At 41.8% G+C, this 22993-nt stretch overlaps 1 protein-coding gene across 1 annotated transcript in view; it reads right to left on the bottom strand.

Annotated features, from left to right (window-relative positions):
• CHN1 (chimerin 1) overlaps positions 1-22993 on the bottom strand; it is a 90286-nt gene that overhangs the window by 5502 nt on the left and 61791 nt on the right. The window contains 8 exon segments of the mRNA XM_033167775.1: positions 435-473; positions 476-519; positions 521-567; positions 2215-2297; positions 3627-3719; positions 3722-3799; positions 7451-7535; positions 20240-20317. Of these exon segments, the coding sequence (XP_033023666.1) occupies positions 435-473; positions 476-519; positions 521-567; positions 2215-2297; positions 3627-3719; positions 3722-3799; positions 7451-7535; positions 20240-20317 (547 nt within the window).

The following is a 22993-nucleotide window of genomic DNA, read 5'->3' as shown; positions in this document are numbered from 1 at the left end:
TCTAATATTTTGAACTTATTGATAGGAGATATGGTGTCACAAGAATGCAAAAAGAAGATTGAAACAAGTTAAGCAAGTCATTAGATATTTGGTGCTTCTGCTGGGGGTGGGTGGGATTGTTGAATTTTACTCTTGCTCTTTGCATAAAGAAGTGAATACAATAAAATATTGGAGGGGTGTGGGGGGGGGGCTACCAAGATATTTCTGATTCTACCGTAACTTCTGAAAAGGTTGTTGACTTCAACTTGCTCTTAAAGGATGACTGTATAATAAAATGTTACTCTAGCTTAAACACACACAAACACAATCCCACAATTTGCTTGACTCTACAAAAACAAAACCTATGGAATCTAGAGATAATAAACAGTAAATAAAAATCACTAAAAGGGGGGTGGTTGTGAAACAAAGTTCACTTGAAAATAGTATAATAAAACTTACTGCAGAATCTATAAACTTTGGATAGGCATCGTATGGATTAGCGGAATTGGCAAATCCCTGAAGTACAGTTTAAGTGACCCTGATAATATTGATATCTTCATACGTATTCACAGAGATGTCTGCTTTTTCCCATCTGTAGGTAAAAACGAGGGAGAAAAGGGGGTGGGGGAGAGGAGAAGCAAACAATGTAGGAGGATTATTTCATACAAAATTGAACTTTTATGGTGTTCACCTTTTGGTGTCCCAGCAAGCCTTTTGTGAACAACTCCAGTACTATATTGGCATAGGTTCCAGCTCTAAGTCAAGTACACTCAAACCGCTTGTTCTTCTCTTCACAAGACGTTATAAATTAATGATTGCTTACACATTAACCAAGTCTTCTTCCTTACCAGCAAATTGGTACAGAGAGTGAGAATGTTAATTTACGTTTACCTCAATTTGCAAGAGCGATTCCTTTACTAAGTGAGATGACAATGGCTGGATAAATCAGCCACAAACTTTACTCTTTCCTCTGCTCAGTAATCAAGGCCAATTCACCAGACCTCATACTGCCAACGTATACAATGGTTGGTATACCAAAACCTACCTTAGGTACAGCAGATCTGCACCTACGTCAACCCATGGTGATTTGCAGTTGACTGGAAAGACTCTTGACACTTGAGTTGTTTAACAGCAGGAGCAATGAATGACTCTAGCCCTAAATTTTACTTCTGAAATGAAGGAAGCTTAGGGTACCTAGGAGTGATTGTTTGGTGTGTTGAATGGCATCAAGTTGTGGAACTTGAAACCAATTCCTGACTTAAGAATTATTTTCATGCTAAGATTTCAGAATGGATGGATCTTGTCATTGCTGCACTAAACCATAGAATCATAGAATTGTAGAGTTGTAAAGGAAGCACTAAGATCATGGCCATGGTCCCATCACCTCCTGGCAAATAGAAGGGGAAGAAATGGAGGCAGTGAGAGATTTCACTTTCTTGGTTCCACGATCACTGCAGATGGTGACAGCAGTCACGAAATTAGAAGACCTGCTTCTTGGGAGAAAAGCAATGACAAACCTAGACAGCATCTTAAAAAGCAAAGACATCACCTTGCCGACAAAGGTCCGTATAGTTAAGCTATGGTTTTCCCGTAGTAATGTACGGAAGTGAGAGCTGGACCATAAAGAAGGCTGATCGCCGAAGAATTGATGCTTTTGAATTATGGTGCTGGAGGAGACTTGAGAGTCCCATGGACTGCAAGAAGATCAAACCTATCCATTCTCAAAGAAATCAGCCCTGAGTGCTCACTAGAAGGACAGATCCTGAAGTTGAGGCTCCAGTACTTTGGCCACCTCATGAGAAGAGAAGACTCCCTAGAAAAGACCCTGATGCTGGGAAAGATGGAGGGCACAAGGAGAAGGGGACGCAGAGGATGAGATGGTTGGACAGTGTTCTCGAAGCTACTAACATGAGTTTGGCCAAACTGCGAGAGGCAGTGAAGGATAGGCGTGCCTGGCGTGCTTGGTCCATGGGGTCACGAGGAGTCGGACACGACTGAACGACTGAACAACAACAACAAAGGAAGCACGGGGGTCATCTAGTCCAACCCCTTGCAATGCAAGAATCTAATGCCCAACCTGGGGCTCGAACCCACAACCCTGAGATTAAGAGTCTCATATCACAAGCTTTGGAAGTCCACTCCATTTAAAAAATGGTCTGCTATCTGGTGTGGGTGCTGCGCTTTGGAGTCTTGGCCATTGTGTTGGATGTAAAAGCTAAAACATCCAGTAAGGAAATTACCTCGGTCAAAAGCCATTTTGACATCTTCAATTAGGTCACTGAATCCAGATACTCTGTAGAGTCCTTCAGAATTGAGACCTGTAAAAAATAATAATCACTCGATTAAACTTAGATATTTATCATTTCTACAGTCACATTTCTTTACTGCTCGCAACGCATAAATCTGAGCTGAGCTTTAAAAGCCTCATCTTCCTTTCTGAGCATAAATTTCACCGCCAGCTCTCAATCCTAAATATGTAACACTGTTGTGATCAGCACCAATATTTTACGCAAACATATTTATGATAATGGTCCCTGGAAGGAGGAAGATGTCATCAAATCACAAAGGAATCTGAAAACAAACCACTCACATTAGAATATCCAAGCTATTTACATAATTTAAATACCATAAGAGCAACATTCAAGCAAAGAATCATTAGCAGGGGTAGACGTTGAGGAGGAAATGTGTAATTATCAGAGTGCCTAGCTATAAATATGTAATTTACCTGTTGTATTCCACATAAATATATTGGGAAGAGAGCATCTGTGCAAGTGAACAAGAGATCACTCAACAGCAGGCATAAATATTAAAGCATGGAAAGAATATTTTTTGTAACTTGTACCATTAAAGAAACAATAACAGGGATTCGGCAGAGACATAACATTACAAAACAACAACCAATGCAAAGTTAAGCACGAATTGCTCAGGGAAATGGGTAGTTATTTGTAAGATGTGTCAAGCAAAACAGTTTCAAACTTAAAATTCAGCTAAACCTCAGCTGACCCAGATCAATCTAAAGCAGAGTTTTCCAAACTTTCATGTCAGTGACACACTTTTTAGACATGCATCATTTCGCGACACAGCAATTCAGTTTTACTAGCAAGGTAAAGGGACCCCTGACAGTTAAGTCCAGTCACAGATGAATCTGGGATTGCGGTGCTCATCTCGCTTTACAGGACGAGGGAGCCAGCATTTGTCCGCAGACAGTTTTCTGGGTCATGTGGCCTGCATGACTAAGCCGCTTCTGGCTCAATGGAACACCGAAACCAGAGCAGCGCACCGAAATGCCATTTACCTTCCTGCCGGAGCAGCACCTATTAATCTACTTGCACTTTTGGGCATGCTTTCAAACTGCTAGGTTGGCAGGAGCAGGGACAGAGAAACGGGAGCTCACCCGTCGCGGGGATTTGAACCGCCAACCTTTGATTGGCAAACCCAAGGCTCAGTGGTTTAGACCACAGCGCCACCCGCGTCCCCCCTTTTTTTTTACTAGCAAACCGGAGGTTCAACTAACCCTTTACCAGCCCCCGGGAGGAGCGTTTGCATGACACACCTACACACTGCTGCCGACATGCTAAATCAGTTTGGAAAGCTCTGATCTAAAGGAATTATAAGCAAGGCAACAATGCCATTTAAAGATGCCTTACCTCTTGATTCAATCTCTCTAATGCACATGTCTACAACCATTGGTCTCTTTGTGAAGTGCGCTTTTACTAGTGTAGTGAGATCACAGCTGTACACTTTTTGACATGTTTCAGGTCTGGCTTGCAGTCGTTTGGGACCATTTTGGAGCATTGCTTATGAACGTTTAAGCCACAATCTGGTGGAAAAAGCATACAAGCAACACAACAACAACAACACAACAACAACAACAACAACAACAAAACGGGTTAGTCCAACTTTTAGTGCTATTAAATTGTAATTGCAAAGCAGAACCCTTCCTAGAGAGTCTGATATTTTAAGATCTCTTAAGTGAGTGCATGCAGTACAGGACTTGTACACAGTTTGAAGAATATCATCACCTTGGTTCTACATGTTTATAACAGGTTATCAGCATATACTTCAATATGACTTCATTGCAAGTGATGCTGCAATGAAGTGATGCTACAGAATGAACCTATTCCACATGTTCTTTCATCAAGCTATGCCCATCTTGCATGTGCACAAAGTGGCCTTGAGTGTTTGAGTTTAGCAGCAACCCCTTTATAGAAACTAATCATCCAAATTCACTGTCCCTTCACAGCTTCTAAAACCACCAGTCTTTCTATCTTATTTTCAGATTATCCAAATGTTTTCTAGCTTCTCAGACCACCAAGGCAGAGATTACACTTATACAGTATGTAATTTCATAAACCGCTAGAAAGCCTAGAAACATGATGAAATAGATTCTCAGATATTGTAAGTTGAAATGTCTCAGATAAGCCGTTCTTCCCTTGCACTTTTCCAGGGCATCAATGGAAAGAATATTTAAGAACAGAAAATATCGATTCTCGGATTCTCCAGTGAAAGCTGTAATAATGTGCTTTCATTAATGCATGAGCAAACACAAGACCTGTAAGCACTGTATATTAAGATTGCCCCACGAGGACCCATTTCAAATATTTGCTGAGAGTACAATAAGCAAAGCTGTCATTTTCTCTTCCACTGCTGATTTGATTTTAGTCAGCTCTAACCTTCTTGCTTCTAATTCACTGGAATATATATAGTTGCTGAATGAGCTTTATAGAAACATCCTCATATGTTAATGCATGGCCATCATATTTTATCAAAGCTACACTGGGGAAGGGTAGGCATTCTGTCACTTTTGAGAACAAATAGAAACAGAAATAATACAGGAAAGGGCTACCTCCGGGTTTCGCCGCTCGTGCATGCGCAGTAGTGCTAAATCGCACAGCACAGATACGGTGCTTCAGGCTGCGCGCTTTTCATGTTGCAAATGGACCTCCGGAACGGATCCTGTTTGCAACCAGAGGTACCACTGTATAAGTTCAGCACAAACAGTTGGACCTGGTGAGCATTTAAGGTCCCCAACCCTAATCTGTGGGTTGCCATCTGATAGGATTTATTCTTATCTGATCTGATTTTAGGATGTATTTTAACTGATTGCCTGATTTTATGTTAATGTGTTATACATTTGATGTTAGCCGCTCTGAGCCCGGTTTTGGCCGGGGTATAATAATAATAATAATAATAATAATAATTCATGAGCACTCCACTTTGTACCATGTCTAGTCACCCTGAAACAAACAAAAAAGAAACCAGTTTACAAAAGGTGAGGGTCAAAATATCTGAGTCTTAACACCAAAGACTTGGGGCTCAGCCTCCCCTCTAAAAACACGCTGGCTGTGAACTGATTTGATGGCCCAAGGTGAGGATGCTTTAAGTTTGAATAGTACAAGCCCCCAAAGCAAATGCAAAGCTCAAGAAAATTTAAAGGCGATAAGGAAGGAAGTTTGTTCTGTGTTTTGTTCAGGGTGAAGCAGGAAGCCACTTTTAATTTTCTTCCTCCCACTCAAGGACTTGGGGGGGGGGGAATCTGGCCCTAAAACATTATTTTAATGTAGATGGCGATGCATGGTGTGTGAAAGAACATTATATAAACTGTAGCCATGCGGGAGGCAAGCCACCCACCTACACGCTGGCTTAGAGAGAAGGTGCAAGCTAGTTGCCATGGTATGTCATGCACTGCTGAAAAGATACTGATTATGAAATTTACTCTGAAGAAAATGGATTGACAAGCTCTCATGCTATAAATTAATCTACGTGCTTACTGGAAAAATCTCCGTGTAGCATTCCAACCCCACCGCCCCTGCCCCATTATTTCTCTCTTTCTGCTGACATGCAACAATGCAAAAGTAATCAGAGTATGCTCTGTTCATTGGACTTGCTCAAAAATACAAACTGCTGGACTCAATTTTCGTCTTCTTGCTTTATAGCTGACATTGCTTTTACATGACTAATAAGCACCCATTCCAATTTTGGTGATCTAAGGATTGGATCCTGACTACAGACTGCCAACAGGACCTTGAAGGAGCAAGTGTAGGCCTATGCTCTTTCGATGTTGCCTTCCAGCAAGCACCTGTTTCTGAGTCTTGATTACATTCTTTGCCCACCTTGATCTCAGACTAGGTAGCTTCACAGCAACTTCATGTACAATAAAAAATCTGCCTGCCTGCCAGTTTTCTTCTCCTTTGCTCTGTAATTTAATATTGGTCTATAAACAATTTTTTAAAAAAAAATTGTGGGCACAACCCAGCCCAAATGAGCACTCTAGGCAAGGCCTACAGATTTCAGTGATAAGAGAAGCGGCATTTAACTCTTTGGTTAAAATGAAAGAGATTTAAAAGTCTTGATTGTGCCCACAATAATTTAACATGATTTACTTTAGAATAACAACCTCAACTAAGAATCCGCCACATGTTTTGATTTCTACGGCTAGAATTTTTTTTAAATAAGAAATATAGACTATTTTTTGCAAGAATTAAAAGAAAGCTTTCTGGGCTTCATCTGGTTTAAGACAGCAGTATATCTAAAGAACAGTGAGTTTATTTCCACAGCAGGCTTCCCTCTGAAGCACTGCACGCCTGTGTATACAGTTAGCATTATTATGCTCCAAGGGAGAAGACACCATTTGGAAGTGGACAGAATGTTTATATACTTTTATTCACAAAAATTGTTTGTGTTTTAATGTTTTCACATTCCCCCACCAACATGGCTCTATGAAAACATATTCATGATGTAGAAACAATTCGGCATTCGTGTAACATTGTACACATGCTGTGTATGATCCTGTGGGACTGCAATGTTTGTTTGGCTTTTAATGCTATTTTAATTATTGCGAGCTGCTTTGAGCTCAACATTTGCTGTTGGAAAAGTGGAATACAAATCAAATCAAATGTGTACTGGACACCCATAAGCTGGCCCATTCATTCATACGGCACTAATTTGTGATAGACGGACAACCACCCTAAGAAGTAAATTCAACCGCATATTGAAAGCTTGGGATTTTCCTTGGAACTGTGTGGTTCACCTATATACATATTTTATTGAATCTGATTTCTTGGACTACATTTTTGTAGCTTAAAGCTTGTTCGCTTTTGCAGAATCTCACAGCCATTTCTCTCTTGGATGCTATCAACACATAATGATATCCAACTGGAGAAACTCTGACTTTCAGAATTTATAATTTATAGTTTTGTGGCAACTACTGCTGTTTTATGATGATTTTAGCATTGTTTCAGCCTCCACTTTATTGCTTTTTATGTTAAAAGGCAGAGTGCCAAATTACCAATATACTTTCTGATTAATATAAGAGGCTGATCCAGTTACTTCTCATGCCAATGGGAGTCATAATATTATTTACAACTGAAGTCAGTCAGTAAAGATTGAGGGAGTGCATTTCATTATGAAACACAAAACCTACTAAACATTCACAGCATCAGAAAAAACAAAAGACCCAAGCGGTTGTTACCTGCGCATTTCACTCCCTGAGCAATGAGGCCCCACATAAAGTTGGCACAATATTCACACCAGTGTGGACCCCTGAAAGTGTGAACCTGAAAAACAAAAGTCAGAAGTCAACAGATGAGCGCAGTGATTTGTAAGTACACCCCCCCCACCAAAGTACACCAACCACACTCCCTCTCTCTCCCGTCTCTCTAGCCAGGCTTCCATGTTGTGCCTACTACCACACAGTACGAGTACCAGAAACACAAACTTTTACAGAGACAGATTCAAACTGAAAAAGACTGATTCAGGCTCCACAGAGACGTTCTTTTCAGCCTCAGGGCAGTTCTGAACAAGGTTGCCCCAAAGGTTTTCCTCTCTGTGTGAAACTGTAGGCTTGAGGTATAAAGAATCTTTGTGGATGATTGTTAGGGATGCTAGACACACGTTTCAAAAATGAGATACTCTGCCAAGCTGCGATACTTGCTCTATGTAGTATACATATGATACATCCATTTTGTACTTCTGTGGAGCTATGAAGTTTTGGAGAAAGATACATTTTTTAATCCTGCCCAACCCTGAAGCTATGGAGGTGGACAAAGCATCCTTGCCCCTTCTTCCAGCTCCAGACTTGGTGAGAAGCCTGGGACTTGACCAAACAGCGCCAACTAGGCAAACCCTGTGCCCCCTTTTCCTGCTCCACCAAGCAACTTGTCAAAGCTAGAATACTCCCTTCCTCCCTTCCCTGAAGCAAAGGGTTGAAATATCAAGTTATCCCCATCCCCTCGCTTTTAAAGAAAAATAATAATAGCCCATCAGATCTGAAATGGGAGCAGGGGACAGAGAGCTTTCCAATCCCTACATGGTTGAAAGCCACCAAGATATTCAGGTAAATCAACAGAGTCACTCTCCCATTGCTTCCCTCCCGGCAAAGGCTGTCCACACGAAGATGAACAAGGTGTCCTCAGTTTCTAAATGGAAGATGAAACTAGACTGAGCACCAAGTCTATCACTATAAGTCATAGCATATAAATGCATACAGTACAATTGCCAGCCATTTTTCTCCATTTAGCACCACCAGCATTGCATGTGGGATCTGAACTGCACGCTCAATCCTTGTCCCATTCATTTTTAATTTTTCTATAGTCTCTTTCCGCAATGCCTATTACTCAAGACAGTGTACAGTGGCAAAAACAACACAACAACAACATAACAGCAGATAATAGCTAGAAATGCAACCTGAGCATTGGAAAGAAAATGGCTGGATCATGGCTTTAATGTTACTACGGTAGCTATTTCTCTGGAAACAGATTGATCGGTTTTTGGTTTGTTGGTTTTTTTAAAATTTAATTTAGCTATTCAGCTAGACACAGTAGAAACCAAACTCAGCTTTTACAGTTTACAGACTTAAAGTCCACACTGGTTAGCAAAACTAATTTATTTTCTATGCTAAGAACATTGTGGTCTAGCGCAAAGCCTATCATAACCAAGTCAGCATTAGCTCATGTGGTTGCAGGAAGAGATTTAAGGAGTTGTTTTTTTTAATCATTAGCCTTGAATCTCTTTGTGCATAGGTAGGCTTCTATTCATTTTTACTTGCTACAGTCCTGAAAAGTTTATAACATCATCCTCATTCTGAAGAAAAAACTACCTCTTTAACAATTGTACCAAAACATGAACTCTGCTGAAAGAAATCTTAAAATTCCCCCTCTCAACTTCTAGGGAAAGTTAGCCACTAAAGGTGAGAAAAGTAGTCACTTCCTTCTCTATGGTTGTGATCTTTTTCCTCTCCAGCCTCCTCCGACTGTCCTGTGGGAGCCTTCAGAAGAACTTTCTCCTTTGATAGGCCTGCTTCCAAACGGTGAATGCATTTATAGCCAAGTCCTTATATGGGGAACTGGAGACGGTTCCACACCTGGGAAATCAGGCCTTCAGAGATGTGATTAATAACTCTATGGTCTAAGCCAGGCTTCCTCAACTCGGCCCTCCAGATGTTTTGAGACTACATTTCCCATCATCCCCTGACCACTGGGTCCTGCTAGCTAGGGATCATGGGAGTTGTAGGCCAAAAACATCTGGAGGGCCGAGGTTGAGGAGCCTAGTCTAAGCTATGAAGTCTAGCTCCCATTGCCACTGGCGGATTTAGCAAGTCAAAGGAACACATACGGTAATTCTAGTCATTTCCATCTTTCATTGGAAACTGCCTTATGCCAGTTTAGACTGCTTTCTCCATCTCAACCAGATCTGTCTACTCTGCTTGGCATCAGCACTTCCATGTCACAGACAGAGGGTCTTCCCCTCATTTGTTTACCTAATAAATTTTAACTGGGGGATGCTGGGATTGATCCTGCTTGCAAAGTAAGCTTCTACCAGTACCTCTTCTGCTCCAGGGTAATATAAAACATGCTGCTTTCTACTTTAATATTGTGTTTTGCTCTTTGAATTTTCCGTGAGTTGCTCAGAGAACATGTTACTGGGCAGACATATATAGTAAAATAAATAAAAAGAAGCTACCGTTTCCAACTATTATCCAACTATTTAAATTTATTTATTTAGAAGACTGCTTTCCATCCGGACGTCGTTACAGGACTCTATACACAAAAACGTCTAGGCACAGGAATGGTTTTTTTCCTTGTGCATCAAACTGTTGAATTTGTAGTTGTGTGCAGAAGGGAGGTCAGTTGGTGGTATGGGGTTCCTTTGTTGTGCTGTTGTAGCGTGAGGGGAATAGTGTTTGTATGAGGCACTTTTTTTTTACATTGCAATGTAGTTGAAGCAAATTCCAAGTATGATTGATACTTGGCCAATAAAATTTCCCATTCCTATTATTTAGAACTGCTTTATAGCTCCAAGGCAGTGCACACCCACACCATAAGAAGAAAGAAGAAGAGTTTGGATTTGATATCCCGCTTTTCACTACCCGAAGGAGTCTCAAAGCGGCTAACATTCTCCTTTCCCTTCCTCCCCCACAACAAACACTCTGTGAGGTGAGTGGGGCTGAGAGACTTCAAAGAAGTGTGAGTAGCCCAAGGTCACCCAGCAGCTGCATGGAGGAGTGGAGACGCGAACCCGGTTCCCCAGATAAACGAGTCTACCGCTCTTAACCACACACCACACTGGCTCTGTGCATAAATTAATAATTAATGTGCATAAATTAATGCACATTTAAAGCACATTGTTCCCCCGAGGAATCCTGGGAACTGTAGTTTGCTAAGGCTGTTGGGTATTGGGGTAAACTACAGTTCACAGAATTCTTTGCGGGAAGTCATATGCCTTAAATGTGCTTACCAAAGATTCACACAATGAAAATTACATTCAGGTCTGGTACCAGGAATAGAAATAACGTTGGGTTGCATCCAACTACGCAATGAAAGAGAAGACATTGAAACCAGTGGGTCTCTCCGAGTATAACTCAATTTGGTCCAGACTGGGTTCCGATGGTGTCAGGATTATTCAGGTGGCATTTCCCACCTGCATCCTTAGTCTTCTCTTGCGTTGCTCTTGGAAATTGCCCACGTCTTGGGCAGAGGTTCTCTGAGCAACAGCCTCTGAGGCAAGGAGGTGGGGATGAGCAGCTGGAACCCACTCAAGGCGAAGCAAGTCTTCCCCTGCTGGCAGTTGCCAGGCAACACCACCACTGATCTCCTCTGATAAACCAAAGAAGGAAGAAGGCAGAGGCAGGGTGCTAGAATGGCTATTAGACTCCACAATTCTAGTTATCTAGAGGACCAAGTTAAGAGGAGATTAACACATGCAAATAAATAAATAAATAAAAAATCTGTATTTTCCGCTAGTGGAGCTTTAGGTGGCCCATCAAAAGCTGCAATCCTGCAAATAAAAGTCCGTAAGTGCAAAAGGATGGTCATAACAATATTATGGGGTGGTTCCCCCCCTCCCCCAGCTTATAAAGCCACCAAAAAACCTGGGCCGTTTTCAACAGCGTATTCTACTCAGTATGTGGCAGAGCAGCACTTGCATTCCTGTGGTACTGACTGACATCACAGGATTACTTTTCTTCTTAAAAAAACCAACACGTGGCAGACAAAAAATTCCATCCAAGATGTTCTAGGAAGATTCACTTCTCAAAACACAGAGGAAACAGCTTGTTTGTTTTGTTTAATGTACATAATGTAAAATGTATAATATATAATGATCAAAACCAGCTGCATATTGGCTAAACTGCTGCACTTTTAAAGTACAGAATGCAGTTTCAAAGCCCTTATTGAGGAGTCCCAGTGAATACAGACTTCTGATACTTTTCAATGTCCCAGTCATAAAGCCTGAGATAAAAGGCATCGAATCCTGCTTCCCATATAGCAAAGAGAGGGAAGTGTTCTTATTAACAGGTCTCAGTAGATCTAGCTCCTAGGAGACGCCTATATTTCTTTTTGCAACTTAAGTTTTCTATAGGTTTTAGAAATAATAGTGTGATTGCTAGAGAGGGCAGCCTCATTAACCCGGAGCTGTGCCCCTTTAACGAGGATTTCCTTTTGCTTCTCCTTGTATTACTTGGCTGTGATTACAGTGAGAGAAACCAACAAATCATACTCCTTCATTGGCTAAAACTGTGAGAATATAAGATGCTAGATTTACAGATAAGACTTGTAATGCCACATTTGGTGGGGAACCATCTAACGAACAGGAAGATCAGAAGGCAGATAAGGGAAATAAATAAATTAAGCCAATACCACACGCTTAATTTAAAAAGAGGAAGGAATAATGGAGTTCAAATGCCTCCCTGAACACATGGCCCTCTGCCATGGAAAGCCCTTTAACCGAAGCCAAAGTTTATGGTTATTCAATATTGAGGAGCGATGTGCAAATCTATCAATTTTCCATTTCTCTCAGTTTCTCATTTTTCCAATCTCAAGTTCAGTTCTGCACATTTCCACATCAGCTTGTGATCTTTTTTAAAAAAAAGTCCTCATGAAAATTCATCAGCATTTGAGTACAATTCCTCCCCAGACAACCTATTAATGTGTGGCACGCTCCAGAGCATGGCGATGAAAATGGGGGCCAGAGACTTCCTCTACATCCCCAATTAAGACTGGGTGAAATCGAAACAAAGAAACTACAAAGAAACTACAAAGAAAGCAGAAGAAACTACTGTACTAGTTCCTCATCCTCCCAAGTGTTTATGCAGACTTTCTAGCATTGTGCTTGCCCAATAATAATAATAATAATAATAATAATAATAACAATAAATCATTAATGCAGAATTTAACAGAGCTACCTCTTAACTCTGATGCAGTAGCTGAAAGAGCAATGTCACAGAGACACTGATTAAAAAAAACAAACCCACTCATACATGGATGGGACAAGTGGGCCCACACCATTTACCCCAATGAGCCGAACAACAGCGCACACTGAATGATAGCACCGAGAGATAAAACTCTAGCATCTGCCTTATGAATGCTGTCAAGAAGCTGCTTTCCCTTCAGCCATTCAGATAAGATTATCACTTTTGAAGGTTTAGTACCTTGTATATCGCAAAAATCAAGAGCAGCAAACCAGGACATGAGATGACAAATTACTTTCATATGTGCGGCAGTACACATAAAGATGATACCAGCCCTATATCTCCTTTGACTGCAGCACCGCCGGAATCCCTGGTTGGGTGGCATTAGGGCTGGGTCAGGTAGTATTACAAGAGGAGCTTTAAAGGGAAAGCTAAATAAAATTTTGTTTCAGCCATTCCGAAACCAATGCTGCCATTTTGGGATCTCCTGGGCTGCCTCAGGTGGGTTAGCTGTGGCATAAACTGCAATTCAGCACAGAGCAGAAGGTGGGTGGGCTGAGATTTCTGCCAGCCTGTTCAAAGCATATTAACATGCTGGGAAGGCTTCCAGAATATTCTGTTCCCTGCCAAGGGTCAGCTGTTTGGTGGGAAGCTCAAGTTCCTCCCAAACTCCACTCCTAACTTTCTTCTGTGCATTTTTAGCATAGAAGCAAATAAATGGAAGGTGGTTTTCTTTATCTTAATGACTCATACTTGTTTTTAAACATTTGCCAATACCTTTGCTCATATAAATATCCCGGAAGTACTGAAAGCATGATATGAACCCATCTAGTTAAAACATTTCACGAGGCAAATGCTGTTTTCGTTTCATGGATGAGAAAAGAGAGGAGGATAAAGATGTAAAGACCAAGGGCACTTGGCAAATTCTTGACAGAAATAGAATTAATGTAGTAATATTGCAGATGATGGCTGGTAAAGTATGAATCTCAATAGGGGAAAAAATATTTGAGTGGCCTGGTGAAGGCATCCAAACCAGTCAGATACATGCATATGAATGGGACCTCTTTGGCTTGTAGAGAAGGAACAAAAGGTATAAAAAGTTGGTCATTCAGGAGATTTAAGCAATCAAGGTTGAAAGCAATGGATGTTCTGCAGTAGCAGTTTCCTTCAACGTGACAAGGTCACTGAGAAGACTTCACGCTCTGCCTGCTGTCTTTCAGACAATGCTGAAGTTGCTCAAGTATTGAGCCTGCCCTGAATTTCAGCCAGCAACTTTGTCCAGGACTTCAGAGGACACTGGGGACATTTTCAACTGGGGCACTCCAGCATCCTTTGCTGCAGCGTATAAATAGCATTGTTTATCAGCAAGGGCAGCGCAGACTCGAATGTCGAGTAGCCAAACATTCTTTACAGCCCTCACTCATTTCCCAGCCAGAGGTTCGGTGGTGACTTGTTTCACTTCCCTGTGGGTATTAAATGTGTCAGCAGGAATGTGAACAAGTGGAAATTGTATTGCAGTGAGGCTACTGCTAAACCGGTACAGGAAGTGGAAGACAATGGAACGCACACTACTTTTCTTTTAGGGATAAAGTGGTGGTTTAAAAATTAGTATCTACTGCACACAGCACAGCCTATATAGATATAAATTCTGCTGTAGGGTACATATTGCTTTTAGCAGTAAAAAAAAAATAAAAAAAATGGCAAGCCCATCAAAAACGGCAGCAAGAGCAAAACTTATTGGCTAGATATAGAGTACAAAGCTGCAAATGAAAGGAACTAGCCTGGCCATGATGCTCTAGCTAATTTGGAGAAAAAGCTGCTGATGATAAGAGGCTGTGACACACCATATCAAGTCCTTGAGGCAAATGCCTAGGCTGCCTCATTAGAGTCCTTCTACACTTCATCACATAGGGGAGCTGCTCAGCTCCTCAGGCCATGCATGTGCCAAGGCGGAAGACTCGCAATACAGCAATGTGTCAAAGCTCGATTTGCCTAGGAAATATACACACACACAAGTTCCTATTAACTGGGCAGGGAGGGGGGCTAGGGAGCCTATTTTCATAGCCTTAAATGTTTTGAAATACAGAGAAAGCAGTGGGGTACGCTACTTCTGCATTATGCATCTAACACTAATGAAATGCTGAAGGTTGGAAACGGTAGGCATAGAGTTTAAGCCCAAATGCAACCAAGTTGCCTTATAGCCACTTCCTAAGATGTAGGTTTTAAAATGGGAACCCTTACCTTTTTATTTCATTTTTTTAAAAAAGAACTGGGACAGGAAGGTGACAGAGATCAGATGTTGCGCTGTAAACGTCTATATCAAAACAAACAACTTCAACTAACCCAGCATTCGTAGAAATGTAGGGAGAGCTGGGGTATAAGTCTTGCTCAGCATTAAAATTGCTTGAACATAAAGCTCACATTTAATGAGTGCATCAAGTTTGTTCCATCGAGAAATTTAAACTTTTGTACCAGCATGTCGTCAGCTAATGACATTATGAGCAGATGGGTCCATTTCATTCATCAATTTACTAGGCAAGCTTCACAGGCGGAAGTTAACAGAATATTGTATTCCAGCCCACCTTAAACACTGTTTTAAATGCAGGAGACAAAGAAAACTAAAACCAAACACCCCCCCCCCCCAAATTGCGTATCTTTTTATAGGAAGTGAACAACAAAATCTGGGCCGAGTCTAGAATGGTTATGTAGCTTTAACGGCACCACTCCTGATCTTAGCATTCAAATCTATTGCTCCAGCTGCTTGATGGTCTGCATTGTGTCTCCTCAGGAGTGGTGATCTAAAAGGACATGCAAACTGCAGAAGTAGCTGGACAGAATTAGATGTTTCCAATACTCAGTGGCTGCGGAGGCTGCAGGTCTGGCCCAGAGCCAACGAGAACTTGGAAAAGGATAACATTCTCTTCACAAAAGAGCGGAGCCCTGAATTACATATAGTTCCGTGATTCTTTTTACAGACATTAGCTTGGAAAAACCCAGCTGCTGAAGCTGCAATTTGAAGGCGAGAAAGGGTCTTCGTGACTGTTATCCCTCAACCTGTTTTCCCACCAAAAACGGGGCTCTCCAAGCAACTTCAAACACAGCAACGGAAGTGACAATGGGTACCTGTATCACTTTTGCTGTAGTAGTAAATGCAGCTCAGGAGCAACTTTTTGCTGGAAAGGGTGAAGAAGGCCCTCTCCTCTACACCAGCCTACCGTTTCAAACTGTGTTAATATTTTTTAAAAAACAGAAACTTAGTTCTGCTACGAAGGTGTTGATCAAGCCAGTATCTCGCTTTCAATCTGTCCCTTTGCAAACATGTCTAATTATTTCAAGTAAAGAAAACACTGTATGGTTTAATTTGTTAGGTAAAGGTAAAGGACCTCTGACAGTTAAGTCCAGATGTGAACGACTCTGGGGTTGCGGCACTCATCTTGCTTTACTGGCCGAGGGAGCCAACGTTTGTCCGCAGACAGTTTTTCTGGGTCATGTGGCCAGCATGACTAAACCGCTTCAGGCGAAACCAGAGCAGCGCATGGAAACACCGTTTACCTTCCCGCCGGAGCGGTACCTATTTATCTACTTGCACTTTGACATGCTTTCGAACTGTTAGGTTGGCAGGAGGTGGGACCGAGCAACGGGAGCTCACCCCGTCGCGGGGATTCGAACCGCCAACCTTCCGATTGGCAAGCCCTAGGCTCAGTGGATTAGATCACAGCGACATAACCTTGAGCCCTAATTTGTGCTTGCATCCAGCTTGTTTCTCTAGCTGGTGCAACCAGTGTTATGCTCTTGGCACGCAATTGGAAGAAATACTTAGCTTTTTGAAAATTCTTCAGGGCCTTTGAAGACTTAAGAAAACGAACAAACCTCAAACTGGAAAACAGATCTCCCCCTTCGCACAATGCCTGCTTCAGTTCCAGTATAACATCAGTGAAATATCTCGCCCCCCCTATTCCCAACCTAGCAAGTCCAGGAGTTGCAGTTCCACAGGTTAAGAACTTCTCTGCACTCTCACACAACTTTTTCTAGTTTGTCATGGAGAAGGGCCATTATAGTTAAACCAGATCGTATCTTTCCAGTGTCTGGTGTGCACACTAGCCACGCCCACTTGAGTCCCACAGCTATGTACTGAATCACGCCAGTCATAGATGATCATTAAATCCAGAGCTGAGGTTCAATGCTTCTAAATGGGAGAATCCAATCACTTTGTATAAACATTGTTGTTTTATCCACTTTGTCAAGGAATCTAATTTAATATAAATTAGGTTTATGTTTTCAGAATGGCATGGAAAATTTGCATTATTTAAGAGGGCATCTCCTGGTTTTATTTATTTATGTTCAAATCCCCCTTGCTATTTGCTTTTAATTCACTGCCTGCTCTTAAAAAAAAAATTATACTCTGGGGGCAAGTTGACTGCATTCTTAAGCTCCAAACCTTAGGGACTGCCTTTTCCTCTATGAGGAATCATAATCTCTGCAGTTAACCTACAGCAGTCTTTTGATAATGCCTCCTGTGTATCAAGTGTGATGGGGGAGGGCACAAAGGGAGGTATTCTGTACTCCTGTTCCCCATCATTCCCCTGAAGATCTGCCAAAGGCAGTATCCTTCAAACTCCTCTTTATTTTATTTTTCAAGTGCAGGCTGCTTGGTTGCCAAGGATACGCTTCTTTTTCTTCTTCTTTGCAATATGTTTCTCCTCTCCCATTTAAATACATTTCTAACCATTTAAAAAAAAAACCACAACTGTTTAAAATGTTATAAGCCAGACCAAGAAGTTAAAGGACAAGGCATAATATGCATTTTAAATATAATGTAAAACGATTGAAGGCTCAACAGAGGCAGCACTAGGAAGGTTTTCCAGTGCTCTGCCAGGACTTAGATTCAGGGTAAACCAGCAAACCGCTGTTTTAGCAAAATGGATTTGGGTTGCTCTTCCCACTTGCAATATAAATGTTTCCTGGAAACTGACAAATATATTAATAGAGATAAGGACATTCTTATAGCATTCATACTGCAATGTATTCCTCTGAAGCAAATGGGACAGTATCAGGGCTTGCTCTGAGGACTGAAGCATGAAATTTATAAAATCTGGCACCAATCTTAACTTATGTTGTGCATACTTTAAATTAATCCAGACTAGATGCAACGGGGCATAGGACTCAAATTACAGGTTTGGAGAGAACTGTATAGCACAAGGGGACATAAAAAGAAATGAAATGTCCTTAATAAAACTGGAGCAATAGGCAGGTAATTATTCCCAAATTAAATCCCGCCCCCGCCCCCGAAATGACATACAGTGATTGCATTTGCATGGCACTTTAAACCATGGTTAAGCAAAACTATGGTTTAAAGTTGAGCGCACAGCCTGCTCATACACCGGGCTAAAATTGGGAGAGTTTCTTTCCTCTTGGTTACAGCTCGCGGTTTGTTTGTTTGGAGAGAAACAAACCACAAACCTGGATTCAGATCCCAAAACAGGAATTAACTCCTGGGAGTGAGGAAGGAGCAAAGCACCCATGATTTTTTTAGGCCTGTGCAGCAGCACACTGTGTTTTCACCTTTAAACCATAGTTTAGCGTGATTATGGTTTACAGCAGCGATGGAGAACCTTGGCCTTCAAGCCAAATTAGTTCCAGCAGAAGGCCTAATTTCACCCAAGGTGAAATTCACGCAAGGCCTTTCACGCAAACCATGTCTACCTGCACTATACCTGACAGCATGTGACTGCAAAGGAACAACCAGGAGCCCTACTGCCTGCTCCCAATTGCTCCTTAGCAGCTGACTGGTGCTGACAGCAAGCCCTGCTTACACACTGCATACACAAATACGGCATGTATATAAAGCCAATTGAGAACTCCATACTTACAGTCAATCCCAAGTATTCAAAGCACATCATATATATGAAAGGCTTGGAATCCCATAAGGCAGGGCTAGGGCTAGCCTATATGGTGCCCTCTAGAAGTTGTTGGCCTGCCAACCTAGCAGTTCGAAAGCATGTCAAAGTGTAAGTAGATAAATAGGTACCGCTTCAGTGGGAAGGTAAATGGCATTTCCATGTGCTGCTCTGGTTTCGCCAGAAGCGGCTTAGTCATGCTGGCCACATGACCCAGAAAAACTGTCTGCGGACAAACGTCAGCTCCCTCGGCCAGTAAAGCGAGATGAGCACCACAACCCCAGAGTCTCCCGCAACTCGACTTAGCTGTCAGGGGACCTTTACCTTTTTAGAAGTTGCTGGACTACAACTCCCAGCATCCCTAACCACTGCTCATGCTGATTGGGGCTGATGGAGTCCAATAACATCCGGGGGCACCATTCTGACTCCACCTGCTGTGAGTCGGTTATTACTACCATCCATATTGCAAATAGGGAGAGTGGCTTGTCTGGAAGCCACTGAGTGAGTTCATGGCAGATGCGAGAACCAGGAACTTGCCAATCTGTAGCTGCTTCTCTGAAACCATTATACCCCACTAGCTCTCTAGATTTCAGCTCAGCTTTACTACAATAAAGCACCACAACAGCGGGGTTCATATGTGTCTCCAGTCCAGAGCTCTGTGTATTTTCAGGTGTGTGCACACAAGTATTCTGATTCATGATGAACACGTGTGCAACGCATTCCCAAAGAGTGAGCTTTGTATATGCAATGGAGCATTCATGCTTAAAACTGATCACTGGATCAGAGCACCTGAGCACTGACTGCTTTCAAAAACAAGGAATACAGATATTTTACTTGGGGAGGTGTGTGGGCCAAATTTTTATTCTGACCCCTAATGGCAACCTCTTTTCTAACATAAAACCTACTGCGGTCTACCAGTTTCTGTTCTTTTGAAATAAGACAACGAGTAAGTGCTCATTCTGTTTACAAGACCTTAATTAAAGCACCCATTTAATCAGAGGGATGTAATGAATCATCTACAACTATCATTAGCTCAGTGTACACATCTCAAGAAGATAATTTTAAGGGTTCCCAAGAAATAGTGAAGAAGACAATTGTATGGTGTTTTTTTAAAAAATTAATAATAATCAGAAGCTACATAAGAAAACTGTGTGGGTCTTTGAGAGTCACGAGCATTAAGAGCCCTATGGTAACAACATGCTCTTTTCATCACAGTCATTTCATTATTGAAGGAGGGGGGGCAGGGAGAGAAATGAGCTAGGAAGCAGGAAAATGCAGACCATCTGCTCTGTCCAGATGCAATAAAAGCATGCTTCTGGCATCTAACACTATTTAATAACAATGCACAGAGATAAGATCAATAAATCCTTTGATCAAAGATCAAGTCTCTCACACACGAAATCTTTATGTACCTCTGAAATAAAAGCCAGAATTTAGCTAAAACATTTCCCCAGACTTTTTTTTACTTGTACATACATGCCCAATTACTGCGTTAAGATTAGGAACCAATCAAATTAATTCTATACACAACATGTTACTTTACTGAAGGGATACTGCTAGGGTGATTTTTGCCTAGCTTCAGAATGGAACACACAGACATACAAACAAACAAACAGCCCCAAACAAATCTGGAATAGCTACCCAGGCATAGGTATAATAAAAGAGTTGAACTTCTTACCTTGAAACTGTGAACCTTTTCATATTTTGGAATGTGTTCGTTTTCTTTCAGAGTTGCTCTTCTGACAAGTGATGTCAGCTGCGAATAAGCAAAGAGTTTAAGAGGTTGCCAGATTGTCACAGACGACTTTTGAAAGCCCAGTCGCATTCCCAAGGCTGCCATCAATAAATCTCTTTGACGGCTCTCCTGTTTGGAGTTGTGAACGGCAGATCTATTAGCTTTTTGCCCTGACCAAGACTCTTTGGATGGCATTTTGGAAGAACTGGCAGGCGAAGACCCGAAACCAAAAAACCAAAAAGCCCAGACACCAAAAAAAATAAAATAAAAAACCAAGAACTTTGCACTGATCTCAATTTGAGTTAAAAGCAAAATGAAAGCAGCATTACTACCCTGAAGCCTAAACTGAGCTGAAGAAGGGCATCATGGATGCAGTTACTATTTTACTTTAAAAGAAAAATCTGGTTTGCCTGTGGTTTCTTCTCTCTCCAGGGCTTTTGTTTTTTAAAAAGCTTTCCAATTCAAGCCTGAAAACTTATGGGTCTGAATGTAAACAAAAGAAATCCCAGAATGTCTTCATCCATTTAGAAACCTATGCAGTGAATGCAGAAGAGGCAGTTTTCTAGACTCTTTTCTTCCCTATTCAACCATACTGATGACCATTTTGTATCAAAAGATGCTCACATACTGCATATAATCAGTTTCTAGTTAACAGACACTCTGCTAACCTCGGTCTAGCAAGGAGAGGGAGGAGGGGGGCGGGCTTTAGCCGGCAGCAATGAATCTGACTGGTTAGATTTAGACGGCATGCAACCAAGGAAGAGCCGGCAATAGAATTTAAGCAGCGTGGTGCTCAAGCTCACTCACCCCCCCTCCCACAGGAGACTTTTTTCTTGCTGGCTCAAGAGAAAAAAAAAATATCAGCAGGAAGATAATGAGCAATGAATGAGTCATGCATCATTGCAAAATGGCATCTCTGCCATTTAAAAACTAAGGAGATTGCTCTTCAGTTTTAATGCCTGGAAATGTAGTGCAAGCAGGAAAGGAAGGAAAGCTGCATATTACATGGATGATTGAGACAGATGAACACTAATCCTATTGCTCATGACTATTCTCACATGCACTTTACCTTTTTACAACAATTTCACAGTAACACAAAATGCCTTTTCTTTTGCACTTGTTGTGTACTTTGCGCAGTCCCTTCCTCTTCACCAACATCTTACATCTTGTGTAATGATTCCCCAAATGCGTTGGGACGATGGTACTGAAATGGGATTAGTGGTTGAGCTGCATGCCCCCAATGTCCTTTTCCAGCAACTGATGGAACTGTGGCAACTGATTGCAAGAATTATATGTACTAGAATGGTCAAACTAGCATGAGTGCTGGAGGTTGCTTTGACAGGCCTGGCAAACTGGACAAAGCAGCCACCCTTTGCTGTGGGGGCAGTTCTCTTTAGTTTTCATGTTCTGGAAGGATCCAACATTAAGGAAAGGGAGCTCACCTTCCGAGTCCTTTCCCCCAGGTGTGGAAATGTGGTATTTCTGTGTGTGAAAGTCAAGATGCCACAGGCTGAGAGTGGAATACACTGCTCACCAGAAACTTAGCAAGGATGGAGTAAGTAAGATGTAAGGGTCCAGTAGTGCTCCTCACGAGTAAAAGGCGATGACGCAGGATCTGTATATTTACATCAGTTTATTATACAGATATGTACAAGTCAGAGCTCAAATTCCATGACCGTCTCAGGTTCCGGAAGTGGCGCTTTGTGAGAGCGCCTCCAACAAAATAACCTGGGGACCCCACGTCTCCTCCTTTCCTCTCTCCGTTTGAGCCCCCTACGTAATTGGGGCGAAGGAACTACCGATTCCCCCTCCGTCCCTGAACTGCTGAGTTGGTGTTGGGACCCTGCAACATCTGACTGCCCTCCCGTCACAAAACTCCCTCCCTGCCTATCGCTCCCACAGGAAGTCTCAGGGCTTCTCTGGCGGTGCTGGGTTCTTTCAATATCAGGGGTGCCTCTCTCCACCTCAGCCTGCTCTCCGCTGCCTCCGGAGGATCCCCTGACATAAGAGAAAAGGTTCTCATATGAATCAGTAACTGGTTAAGAAACAGGAACTAGAGATCAGGAATAAGTGGACATTTCTCTCTCTACTGATGGATCAAGAATAAGAATGAGCAGTGAGGGCTTGAAGATACTAAAAATGTTCAGGGAGGTTGAAACAGAAAGGAATTGCCGGGAGCTCCTCATCACTGTCTCAAAACTGAGCAAATGGGCAGTAGAATGGCAATGTTTTTGTTCTTGTTTTTATTATGCATTTTGTGTGTGTTTTTTATCTTGTATGTTGTGGACTGCTGCAAGATTTACAGCTGAAGAGTGGCATACAAATTTAAAAAATGATAAATAATAATAAATGAAATTGACTGGGCCTGATTTTTATACCTCTGTGCTCACTGCAAGAGGCATAAAAGGCATGTTGTACCTGCCAAGTGCATCGTATGGCATGTAACATGGTATGGCATGTAACATGCTCTCGAATTTAATGCTACAGCTATATTTATAAAGGAAGGGGCGGCATGATTAACACGTGGGGAAGCAATCAGGTGAACAATAAACTGGCAACGTTTAATTTTTCCTTCCCCACTACTGGAATGCACTTTCAAGTTTGTGAAACTCATTATATGTTGTATCCAATTCTCAAGGCTACTTTGCATTTTGTACCTAGTAATTGATACCTGAATGCAAAACGCACACAGCCTGT

This window comes from Lacerta agilis, chromosome 1 (genome assembly GCF_009819535.1).
Source record: "Lacerta agilis isolate rLacAgi1 chromosome 1, rLacAgi1.pri, whole genome shotgun sequence".
Lineage (NCBI taxonomy): Eukaryota > Metazoa > Chordata > Lepidosauria > Squamata > Lacertidae > Lacerta > Lacerta agilis.
Note: the sequence above shows the minus strand (reverse complement) of the source record. Positions and strands in the feature narration are given on the sequence as shown.